We start from the raw sequence: 13,030 nt of genomic DNA on the forward strand, positions 1-13,030 counted from the left end.
TCAATAGTATTTATATACCTTTGCAGGTTGTTATCAGCCAGAATTACTTGTATGGGGATGGGAAGTACCCGCTCCTCAGTGTTTTTCCATTTTGAGCGTCATATGATGGGTTGCACCAACATATCACAGCTCTCAATTGTGCTGCAAAATAATAATCTCGAAGAAAAGGTAGGCCCCATCCCTCCTTTTCCTTTGCTAATTGCAAAGTTTTGAGATGAACTCTAGGCCTTTTACCCTGCCAAATATACCTTGATAACGTCTTGTTCCATTCATTGAATTGATTTTGATTAATCTCTATTGGTAGGGTCTGAAAGAGATATAACAGTCTGGGCAGTATATTCATTTTAATAGACTCAATCTTTGAACTGAGACTGAAAAAAGGAATCAGGCTCCATCTTGCCACATCTTCCTTAATTTTTTTATATAAAGGCTGATAATTGCATTCTGATAATTTTGCCAAATCTTTTGGCATAATGATGCCCAAATATCTGAAAGACTGTGTGCCATGCCCAGGGGTGTCGACTTTCAATTTCTCTTGGTGGGCTATAGTAATATGAAAGTAATTGGGTTTTATCTATGTTGATCTTGTATCCTGATAATTGACCATATTGTTCAAAGGATTGCATCAATTTAACTAAGGAGTATGTTGGTTGCCCTAAATAGATCCAGATGTCATCCGCATTACAAGCCAATTTATGCTCTGTCCCTTTAATAGTAATTCCCCTGATATCTTTATTTTGTCTGATGTATTGAGCTAATGGTTCCAGATATAACGCTAAGAGTAGTGGTGACCATGCACAACCCTGTCTCGTGTCCCTTTCTAGGGTGACTATCTGATAAATATCCATTGATTTTAATCCTAGCAGTAGGATTGTCATATAGTGTCTGTATAGTTTTAATAATTGAGTCTTGGAAACCAAATCTATGTAAAACTCTGTAAAGAAAATTCCAATTAACCGAATCAAATACCTTTTCAGCATCCACGCTTATTACTATTGCTTCGTTTATTTTTTTGTATATGATCCATAATGTGAAGTGTCCTTCATTTATTGATTTATTGTCTTATGTCGGGCGTTGTCGTATAAAACCTGTCTGATCATTACGTATCAGTATGGGTAGAAACTCCTCTAATTGTTTGGCCATGATGGAGGTAAATAACCTATAATCTACATTAAGAATGGATATTGGTCTAAATGACCCGCATTCCATTTTATCCTTGTCTTCTTTCGGTATAGCTGAGATTATCGCTTCCTTCCAACTGGGTGGCATTTGTGCCTTTTTTAGAGCCCAGTTCAGTGTGGGGAGTAAGACAGGAATTAACTCATTTTTAAATTCTTTGTACCACTCTGCCATATACCCATCTGATCCTGGTGACTTGCTTAATTTAAGCCTACTAATTGCAGCTTTTGATTCAACTTCAGTTATGTCAGTAGTCATCCTATTTTGTTCTTTGCTTAAAGTAGGTAACTCTAGAGAATTCAAGAAGGAGTCAATTTGGGTTATGCTTCCCCCCTGGAACTTTGGAATATAGCGTTTTGTAAAACACTTCAAAAGCTTCTTGAATTTCACTTAGCTTATTTTTTATCATTTTCGTTCTTGCATCCCTAATTCTATGAATTGTATTTTCTGCTATCTTTTTTTTCAGTTTTCACGCCAGTATTTTCATAGGTTTCGATCCACTTTCATGATGTCTCTGTTTCAGAAACATTAAGTTTTTCCTGGCTTCTTGCGTAGCCAAATTATTTATTTCATTCCTAATTCTTTTAATTTCTCCTAATGTATCCCATGCCAATTTCAGTTTGTGTTTTTTCTCTAGTTCCTTCAGCCTATTTTGTAATTCCTCTAATGTTTTATTCCTTATTTTTTTCTTATACGAAGATATCGCTATAATTTTCCCTCTTAAGACAGCCTTCAGAGTATCCCATAAAATGGGAAGTAAAACCTCTCCATTATCATTAAATTCTAAGTAGAGACCAATTTCTTTTTTAATTTGTTCCTTAAAGTACAGATCATTGAGTAGACTTGAATTTAGTTTCCAAATAGTATTCTTTGGTTGTAGGTCAAAATCAGCAGATAAATATGTAGGTTCATGGTCACTTACATCTATTGTCCCAATTCCACAGGTGTTTATTTTGTCTTTGTCTTTTCCAAATGTTATGAAATAAGCTATTCTTGTATATGCAGAATGTGGAGCAGAATGATGAGTGTAATCCCTTCTGTCAGGGAAAAGGTCCCTTCATGTATCAATTAAACCAACATCCTCTAAAAGTGTATTAACTTTCTTATGTAAAGATTTTGTTTCATAGGTTTTTCTATTGGAAGAATCTAAGTTTGGTTGTAATTGTAAATTTAAATCACCCCCACATATCAGGAGACCTTCTGTTTCCGTTACCATAATATCAGTAATTTCAATATCACTTCCCGGGGGTGCGTATATATTCAATAAACTGAATTGCCGTCTGTATTCCCCCTTACCAGAATATATCTCCCATTTCAAATTTTTTTTCAAAATTTAGCTTACTTGAGATAAGAATAGCAACTCCTCTCCTATGTCCTGATTTATATGAGGAGAAAAACAGATTAGTGAAGCCCATGCTTTTTAGTTTTTTATGCTCATTATCACTTAAATGAGTTTCCTATAAATATACTACATGGGCTTGTTCTTTTTTCATTTTGGATGAAATTCTCTTACGTTTGATTGGATTTAATAGCCATTTACATTAAAAGAAATGAATTTTACCTTGTCCTTAGCCATCTGTATTTATCTGTCAATCTCAGATTCAGATTCAGATTCAGTTTATTGTCATTTAGAAACCACAAATGCAATGCAGTTAAAAAATGAGACAACGTTCCCCCAGAATGATATCACAAAAGCATATGACAAAACAGACTACACCAGAAAATCCATGTAACGTTTGGCAATCCCCAGTCCAGAGTCCGGAGAGGCTGCTGTGTATTAATATTGTGCTACCGTCTAGTGCGTTTCCCGGAAAGGAGCTCCAAATCCACCAGACAAAAACAAGACCAAAAACAAAAGCTTCAAGACCTGCACAAAACTACATAATTACAACATATAGTTACAACAATGCAAACCATAGCATTATTGATAAAAAAAAACAGACTATGGACACAGTAAAAATAGTCCAAGATGTTAAAGGACTGTAAGTTCAAAAGAAATCTCCACAGTTTCCACAAGTCCCCAAGGTCCCGACAGACTCGCCATCCCACGCCGGCGGCAGAAGAGAGTACCCCAACTATGGACTTCCAAGGCGCCGCCCGACTCAGCCTCGCAGATGCAGCACACAATGAAAGCTCCATCGAAACCAGCCTCGCAGACGCAGCACACTCCGAAAGCAACCCGAGTCCGTCGAACCTCCAAGCCGACGACCATCCCCTCCGGCACAGCTTCTCCGAGCACCATCTTCTGCCGAGCGTATTAAGACGGCCCTGCCAACGGCCATCTGCAACGCGACCCCAAGGACTGGGGGCCCGTTCTTCCCAGCAGAGTCCCGGACCTCACAGCAGCAGCAGCAACAAAGAAGGTCTTCCTGGAATTTCCCGATGTTTCTTCATGTTTCCATGTCCGTTTTCAATCGATTATGATTGCGCACAGCACCCCACTTCACAAATAACAGATAATCAGTTCCGGAGTGGCTGCTGCAAGCTGCGTCGTGCCGCCATCTTTTCAATGTATCATTGAAATTAGAATAAAACTTAATCGATTTACTCCCTGAACAAATAAGAACCAAGAAACTCAAATAATAACGAAAATGGCAACGAACGTGTGATTCCAAGGCTGAGGTCTCTAGTAAATAACCCCTCCTACTTGTGAGTTGAGGACCCCCTTGAAGTATTCATAAAAATCAGTGAACAAATCCATTGCACAGAAAAGATTTCTCTGTGTACTCCTACATATATATATATATATATATATATATATATATATATATATATATATACACACACACATACATGCATACACACACACACACACACACACACACACACACACACATATATGTATATATATATATAAATATACATACATACACACGTTACACACATACACATATATGCACACATATATACATATTCTCATTTTGGTGGGGAAAAGGAGTAAGTGAGCGAATAAAGAATAACAACTAAGTAATATAAAATCCACATTATAATAAGTATTTCTCGAGATAGGTATATCACCGTGTACTTTTGCTTCTGTTTAGCTTCTCAACATTTTTAAAGTTAGCCAACCTTATGGCCCTTCTGAAAGGGGTGAGGACTGTCTTTGGGAAACTCACGGTCTCTTCCTGATATGTGTCTCTAGGCCTCCTCCCGTCTCCTGCCTTCTCGTTTCTCGCACTATTTCCCAAGCCAAGCGGGACAATTCCTCAGCCAGGCTTTCTTTCGTTTTTGTCATGCTGACAGGCAACCCTCTGGCCTTCATGTCTGTAGTTGCCTCTTCCACTGTCTGGTACAACTGCGTCCTGTTGTCATAAAACACTCGAAGTTTAGCAGGGTACGGAGTTTGAAATCTAATCTAATTTTGCTTTAATACTCACTTTACTTAGGAGTGTTCTTTGCGTTTCTGGAGGACCGCAGGAGGGTAATCTTGGTCGAAATATATTAATTTATACTCTAAAAACACCCTCTTCTTACCCCAGGCCTTTCGTAGAATCTCCGCCTTGGTGCTGTACCGAAGGAATTTTATTATAATTGAGCGTGGCTTTCTATCCTGGGCAGGTTTTGGGACAAACGTGTGGTGCGCTCTTTCGACTTCCAGCTTCATAGCCAGGGGAAGAACCAGCGCGTCCCCACAGTAACTTTCTGACAAACTCTGTCATAGACGGGCCCTCCGCTCCTTCAGGAACTTTGTAGATTCTGTATTTTTCCGCCGTGATCTTCCCTCCAGGTCAAGCAGTTTACCTTCTTGGTGATGTATTATTTTTATTGTCTTGCTCAGTATTTGTTCCATGTTTTGAACGCGATCTTCCACCTTCTCCATGTGAGTCTCTGCCACCGCTATTTTTTGATTAACGCTGGCGAACTCTGCCTTAATATCACGGAGCTGCTGCTTTATATCTTTCTGGACCTCCATTATTTCTTTCAGGATTTCGAAGACATTCACCGCTTCGTCTGAACGAGGCCCAGCAACCGCCTCGCTAGCACGCGGTCGGGCCGGAGAGCCGCTTGCTGCAGTCCTCTGGGACGCAGGCTCCGCAGTGTCGCTTTTTTTATTTCCATTTCTTCTCCCCATTCTTGCCCCTCTTTTCAGCTCAAATACTTTTTGAAAAATATTATATTTGACGGGTCAATGGGTCTTAATACGCGTTTTTCCAGAGGAGCTAGTGACTTAAGCTGCCATTCTTGACGATGACGTCGCCGGAAACCGGGACATCCTTTTAGAATGGAGATGAGGAGGAATTTCTTTAACCACAGAGTGGTGAATCTGTGAAATTTGTTACCACAGGCAGCTGTGGAGGCAAAATGCTTATGTATATGTAACCTCAGGTTTGGCCGGCGGTTTTAATCTAGGGGAAGACTGTCTTTGACCCTGCCAAACTTGTGAAATCTCGTTTGTGAGGATGCTGCGTGATGTGTTACCCTGTTACAAATCATTACCATGAAATATCAGACAGTACACCATATGCAATTAAGCGATTCTTTATATTTCTTAATTTGACTCTAGGGTTCGTAAAGGAAACAAAAAGAAAATGGGCCCATTTCAATGAAACAGTTTAATGTGCAAGTTGGAGTTCATGGTTTTCCCGTCCGTTAGTTCTCCATCAATTTCCCCTGGGCATCGTTGACTCTTGGCCCCATTCCAAGTCCACTCCATCTTGCAGTCTATGACCTCTCTGTTCTGGCATCTTTTGTTTCCATCTTCTGCCGAACAAAAGACCTCAAACAACTTGTTCTCAGGCATACAACAAGAAAAAAACACTCTTTTCACTGGACAGCAGAACATTCCAAAGCCCCCCATTATCTCTAGTCATGACCCAAACACTGCTGCTACAGAACAACCATTAAATTAGCAGTGAAACCTTTCTCAGGGTATTACATATATTTAAGGCAGAGGTTGATAGATTCTTGTTTGGTCAGAGCATGAAGGACTACAAGGGGTGGAGGCAGAAGGCAGGAGATTGGGGCTGAGAGGAAAAATGGATCAGCCATGATGAAATGACAGAGCAGACTCAATGAGCCAAATGACCTAATTCTGCTCCTATATCTTACAGTCTCTCCCTAGGGGGCCTGCTATTCGCTGTGCATGTACTGCCCTGATTTAACTTAAATGCAGCACTTTTGAGTCTTAGACAGTCTTCTTCACTGTCCACTATCCTACCACTAGTTGTGGTGTCATCTGTGGAGAATAATTTTAAAATAAGGATAAGGAGAATAATGGTGCATGGCAGAGAAATATCTGCATTTTCAGCAAACATAATGGTTTCCTTCTGAAGGTAATACTTGCACAATTATCCCAGAAAGTCCATTTCATTTTGCAGATGTTCCCTTTCTCACTGGAGTGTTGTGTTGGTGGGTAGAATGATTTCTTCATTAAGCATCCTCCAAAGTGCAGGTAATGTGCTTATTTCCTAGTGAGGAGTTAATTTAAGCAAAAAAATAAAAACAGTTTTATTGAAACTTTCAAGTCCAAACTGAACTTCATCCACTGATGTACAAATCTTCAGATTTTGCTAAAAGCCACCTGCAATTTAACTGCCAGTAGCTCAACACTTTTTCCCGTTATCCAGCATCCTTACCCTACAGAAGATGAGAAGAGGCAAATCGCAAGCCAGACTAACCTCACACTACTCCAGGTCAACAATTGGTAAGTGAATTGCTTCAGCTTTAGAGTTAATCGAATGGAGTGCTAGGTGTTTTATAAAACACTGTTCTTTTCTTAAAGCTATTGCACTCAATAATTAATCAACTCATGTACTTCCTGGGCCATGGGAGTAATGCTAGGAAAGAGAAGTTTTACCAGATACCAGGAGCCAAAGAGTGGCAGTCTGGAAGTAGAGATCCATTCAAGAGCCAACTTTAGTGGATGGCGAGAGCATGGAGCTGCATAGTCAGTGTAGGGGTATGGGCTAGTGTCAGAGAAAGTGGTTCAAGGAGCCGATGTGCTGCTGTTTGACATTAGGGCTGAAGTGTAGGTATGGTAAAGAACAGAGGCTCATCACAAAGTAACAGTAACCATATAACAATCACAGCACGGAAACAGGCCATCTCGGCCCTCCTAGTCCATGCCGAACTCTTTATCTCACCTAGTCCCACCTACCCTCACTCAGCCCATAACCCTCCACTCCTTTCCTGTCCATATACCTATCCAATTTTACCTTAAATGACACAACTGAACTGGCCTCTACTACTTCTACAGGAAGCTCATTCCACACAGCTATCACTCTCTGAGTAAAGAAATACCCCCTCGTGTTTCCCTTAAACTTATGCCCCCTAACTCTCAAATCATGTCCTCTTGTTTGAATAAAGAATAAGTATGAAGAAAGAAAAATGAAAATGGAATTGAAATATTGATACTTTCTAATGGTTTTCTAAAAGTGATTTGTGGATGTGGAATTGCTACCGGGAAAGTCTCATTTTGATTCCTATCACAAAACCTACCTGCAATATCCTTGCAGGTAGGTTTGCTAGCATGGTTCAGGAGGGTTCAATCTAATTTGCAAGGGGGAGGGGACCCAGAGCGATAGAGCTGTGAAAGAAGTGCATGGAGTAAAGCCAGATGTAACATATAGAGAGGCTTTAATGAAAAAGAAGCAGAATAAAGGGTGTAAAGGTAGTAAGGTAGAAGGGCTAAAGTGTGTGTACTTCAATGCAAGAAGCATCAGGAACAAAGGTGATGAACTGAGAGCTTGGATACATACATAGAATTATGATGTAGTGGCCATTATGGAGACTTGGCTGGCACCAGGGCAGGAATGGATTCTCAATATTCCTGGATTTCAGTGCTTTAAAAGGGGAGGAGGGGTGGCATTACTAGTCAGGGATACTATTACAGCTGCAGAAAGGGTGGATAATGTAGCAAGATCCTCTTTTGAGTCAGTATGGGTTGAAGTCAGAAACAGGAAGGGAGCAGTTACTCTACTGGGGGTATCCTATAGGCCCCCTGGTAGCAGCAGAGATACCAAGGAGCAGATTGGGATGCAGATTTTGGAAAGCTGCAAAAGTAACAGGGTTGTTAGCATGGGTGACTTTAACTTCCCTAATATTGATTGGCACTTGTTTAGTTCCAAGGGTTTAGATGGGGCAGAGTTTGTTAAGTGTGTCCAGGATGGATTCCTGTCACAGTATGTTGACAGGCTGACTGGGGGAATGCCATACTAGATCTAGTATTAGATAACAAACCGGGTCAGGTCACAGATCTGTCAGTGGGTGAGCATCCGGGGGACAGTGATCACCACTCCCTGACCTTTAGCTTTATCATGGAAAAGGATAGGATCAGAGAGGACAGGAAAATTTTTAACTGGGGAAGGGCAAATTATGAGGCTATAAGGCTAGAACTTGCGGTTGTGAATTGGGATGATGTTTTTGGAGGGAAATGTACTATGGACATGTGGTCGATGTTTAAGGATCTTTTGCAGGATGTTAGGGATAAGTTTGTCCCTGTGAAGAAGATAAAGAATGGTAAGGTGAAGGAACCATGGGTTACAAGTGAGGTGGAAAATCTAGTCAGGTGGAAGAAGGCAGCATACATGAGGTTTAGGAAGCAAGGATCAGATGGGTCTATTGAGGGATATATGGTAGCAAGAAAGGAGCTTATGAAGGGGCTGAGGAGAGCAAGAAGGGGGCATGAGAAGCCCTTGGCAAGTAGGGTAAAGGAAAACCCCAAGGCATTCTTCAATTATGTGAAGAACAAAAAGATGACAGTAGTGAAGGTAGGACCGATTAGAGATAAAAGTGGGAAGACATGCCTGGAGGCTGTGGAAGTAATCGAGGTCCTCAATGAATATATCTCTTCGGTATTCACCAATGAGAGGAAACTTGATGACAGTGAGGACAATATGAGTGAGGTTGATGTTCTGGAGCATGTTGATATTAAGGGAGAGGAGGTGTTGGAGTTGTTAAAATACATTAGGACGGATAAGTCCCCAGGGCCTGACGGAATATTCCCCAGGCTGCTCCACGAGGCGAGGGAAAAGATTGCTGGGCCTCTGGCTAGGATCTTTATGTCCTCGTTGTCCACAGGAATGGTACCGGAGGATTGGAGGGAGGCAAATGTTGTCCCCTTGTTCAAAAAAGGTAGTAGGGATAGTCCGGGTAATTATAGACCAGTCAGCCTTACGTCTGTGGTGGGAAAGCTGTTGGAAAAGATTCTTAGAGATAGGATCTGTGGGCATTTAGAGAATCATGGTCTGATCAGGGACAGTCAGCATGGCTTTGTGAAGGGCAGATCGTGCCTAACAAGCCTGATAGAGTTCTTTGAGGAGGTGACCAGGCATGTAGATGAGGGTAGTGTAGTGGATGTGATCTACATGGATTTTAGTAAGGCATTTGACAAGGTTCCACATGGTAGGCTTATTCAGAAAGTCAGAAGGCATGTGATCCAGGGAAGTTTGGCCAGGTGGATTCAGAATTGACTTGTCTGCAGAAGACAGAGGGTCATGATGGAGGGAGTACATTCAGATTGGAGGGTTGTGACTAGTGGTGTCCCACAAGGATCTGTTCTGGGACCTCTACTTTTCGTGATTCTTATTAACGACCTGGATGTGGGGATAGAAGGGTGGGTTGACAAGTTTGCAGACGACACAAAGGTTGGTGGTGCTGCCGATAGTGTAGAGGATTGTCGAAGATTGCAGAGAGACATTGATAGGATGCAGAAGTAGGCTGAGAAGTGGCAGATGGAGTTCAACCCAGAGAAGTGTGAGGTGGTACACTTTGGAAGGACAAACTCCAAGGCAAGAGTACAAAGTAAATGGCAGGATACTTGGTAGTGTGGAGGAGCAGGGGGATCTGGGGGTACATGTCCACAGATCCCTGAAAGTTGCCTCACAGGTAGATAGGGTAGTTAGGAAAGCGTATGGGGTGTTAGCTTTCATAAGTCGAGGGATAGAGTTTAAGAGACGCGATATAATGATGCAGCTCTATAAAACTCTGGTTAAGCCACACTTGGAGTACTGTGTCCAGTTCTGGTTACCTCACTATAGGAAGGATGTGGAAGCATTGGAAAGGGTACAGAGGAGATTTACCAGGATGCTGCCTGGTTCAGAGAGTATGGATTATGATCAGAGATTAAGGGAGCTAGGGCTTCACTCTTTGGAGAGAAGGAGGATGAAAGGAGACATGATAGAGATGTACAAGATATTAAGAGGAATAGACAGAGTGGACAGCCAGCGCCTCTTCCCCAGGGTGCCACTGCTCAGTACAAGAGGACAGTGGCTTTAAGATAAGGGGAGGGAAGTTCAAGGGGGATATTAGAGGAAGGTTTTTCACTCAAAGAGTGGTTGGTGCATGGAATGCACTGCCTGAGTCAGTGGTGGAGGCAGGCACACTAGTGAAGTTTTAAGAATCTACTAGACATGTATATGGAGGAATTTAAGGTGGGTGGTTATATGTGAGGCAGGGTTTGAGGGTCAGAACAACATTGTGGGCCGATGGGCCTGTAATGTGCTGTACTATTCTATGTTCTATATAAATGGAGAACAGCTGTTGAAATATAGAAAATATTAGATTTTATCAAGTTATACAGCAGGGAAGCAGGCCATTTGGTCCACAACATCAGTGCTGACCACCCTTATTAACTCAACACTCAGCCATACCTTTCTTTGCCAAAACAATAAATCCTCTGTAAGTATCTTACACCTTACCCTAAATCTGCTGCATATTCTCTGGTTTAATTCACCTCTGATTAGCGAAAAAGGTTTCCTGCAATCTACTCTGTCTAAATCTTTTGTAATTTAATCTATTTTACCCATGTCACCTCTTAATTTCCTTAGCTCCAGGTAAAACAGACCTAGCTTCTCTGTCTCGTTTCATTTTATGAGGAGAGTCTAGAGATAGAATGGCCAATCAGTACCTTTCTCCTGGACAGAAAAGGGACATATTTTTAAAGTGATTGAAGAAAGTGAAGTGGCAGATGTCTGAGGTAGATTTTTTACAAAAAGAGTGGTAAATTTGTGGAATGCACTGCCAGTGGTGGTGATAGAGAAGGATGCATTAGGAGGATCTTAGAGACTCTTTTAGACATATGGATGAAATAAAAATGGAGGGCTATGTTGGAGCGAAGCATTAGATTGATCTTGAAGTAGGTTGAAAAGTTGAAACAACATAGTGGGCTGAAAAGCATGTTCTGTGCCATACTGTTCTATGTTCTAATCGAAACGCTATCGTACGCAACATCCCAATTAACCTGAAGCAACTCATTAAATCAGGCAGAATCAGTGTGGAGAAATGAACAGTCAATGTTTCAGGATTTAAGAGCAGAATGAGGCCCTTCAGCCCTTCGAGTCTGCTCCGCCAGTTCATCATGGCTGACCTTGGATCCCATTCAACTCCATTCCACCTGCCTTCTTACCATATTCCTTGATGCCCCAACCAATCAGGAATCTATCAACTTCACTTTGAATATACCCACAGATGGCCTCCACAGTAGTCTGAGGCAGAGCATTCCACAGATTCACTACTCTGGCTAAAGAAGTCCCCCTTACTTCGGTTCTAAAAGGTCGTTCTTCAGTTTTGAAGCTGTGCCCTCTAGCTCTGAATACCCCTACCAGAGGAAACATCTGCTCCACATCCATCTTATCTAGTTTGTTCAACATTCAGAAGGTTTCAATGGGATCCCCATGCATTCTTCTAACTTCCAATGAGTACAGGCTCAAAGTTGCCAAACACTCATCATATGTTAACCCCCTTCATTATGGTGAACTTCCTCTGGACTCTCTCCAATGACAATACCTCCTATCTGAGATAAGGAGGCTAAAATATAGTACTCAAGGAGTTATATCTCAGTGTATGGAACGTAAGAAATAAGGTCAGCAGGTCGGGCAGCATTTGTTGAAAGGAGCAGTCAATGTTTCGGGTCAAGACCCTTCATCAGGACTAAAGGAGGGGACAGGGGCCCTGTAAAGAAGGTGGGGGGAGGGTGGAAAACCAATCAGAGGAAAGATCAAGGTGTGGGGGAGGGGAAGCAGGGAGGGGATAGGCAGGAGAGGTGAAGAAGGAATCTAAGGAGAAAGCATTATGGGTAGTAGAAGAAGGCAGAGTCATGAGGTGATAGGCAGCTAGAAGAGGAGACAGAGTGAAGGTGGGATGGGGGGAAGGGAGAGGGAGGGAATTACCGGAAGTTGGAGAATTCGATGTTCATACCAAGGGGCTGGAGACTACCCAGAAGGTAGATGAGATGTTGTTCCTCCAACCGAAGTTTGGCCTCATCATGGCAGTAGAGGAGGCCATGTATGGACATATCTGAATGGGAATGTGAAGGAGAGTTGAAGTGAGTGGCAACTGGGAGCTCCGTCTGCCACAACAGACAGGATCTCCCGGTTGCCACTCACTTCAACTCTCCTTCACATTCCCATTTGGATATGGCCATACATGGCCTCCTCTACTGCCATGATGAGGCCAAACTTCGGTTGGAGGAACAACATCTCATCTATCGTCTGGGTAGTCTCCAGCCCCTTGGTATGAACATCGAATTCTCCAACTTCCAGTAATACCCTCCCTCTCCCTTCCCCCATCCACTGCCTATCACCTCTCATGACTCTGCCTTCTTCTACTACCCATATGTGGCGACCCACTTTCTGCGCAGGCGAACTGGCTCACAAATACTTTGTGTACTAAGAAATAAGGTGGATGATCTTATTGCTGTATTACAGATTGTCAGGTATGATGTTGTGGCTATCATTGAATCGTGGCTGAAGGATGGTTGTAGTTGGGAATTAAATGTCTAAGTTTACACAGTATATTGGAGGGATAGGAAAGTAGGCAGAGGGGGTGGCATGGCTCTGCTGGTAAAGAATGGCATCAAATCTTTAGAAAGATGTGACACAGGTTTGGAAGATGTTGAATCCTTGTGAGTCGA

At 42.1% G+C, this 13,030-nt stretch overlaps 1 protein-coding gene across 4 annotated transcripts in view; it reads left to right on the forward strand.

Moving 5' to 3' along the window:
• The window catches only part of pknox1.1 (pbx/knotted 1 homeobox 1.1), a 273,179-nt gene that overhangs the window by 234,425 nt on the left and 25,724 nt on the right, over nucleotides 1-13,030 (forward strand). For all 4 annotated transcript variants that reach the window (XM_059969035.1, XM_059969036.1, XM_059969037.1 and 1 more), the window contains one exon: nucleotides 6,747-6,823. In XM_059969035.1, coding sequence (XP_059825018.1) covers nucleotides 6,747-6,823 — 77 coding nt within the window. The remainder of the gene's footprint in view (nucleotides 1-6,746; nucleotides 6,824-13,030) is intronic.

Source organism: Hypanus sabinus, chromosome 4, assembly GCF_030144855.1.
Source record: "Hypanus sabinus isolate sHypSab1 chromosome 4, sHypSab1.hap1, whole genome shotgun sequence".
Lineage (NCBI taxonomy): Eukaryota > Metazoa > Chordata > Chondrichthyes > Myliobatiformes > Dasyatidae > Hypanus > Hypanus sabinus.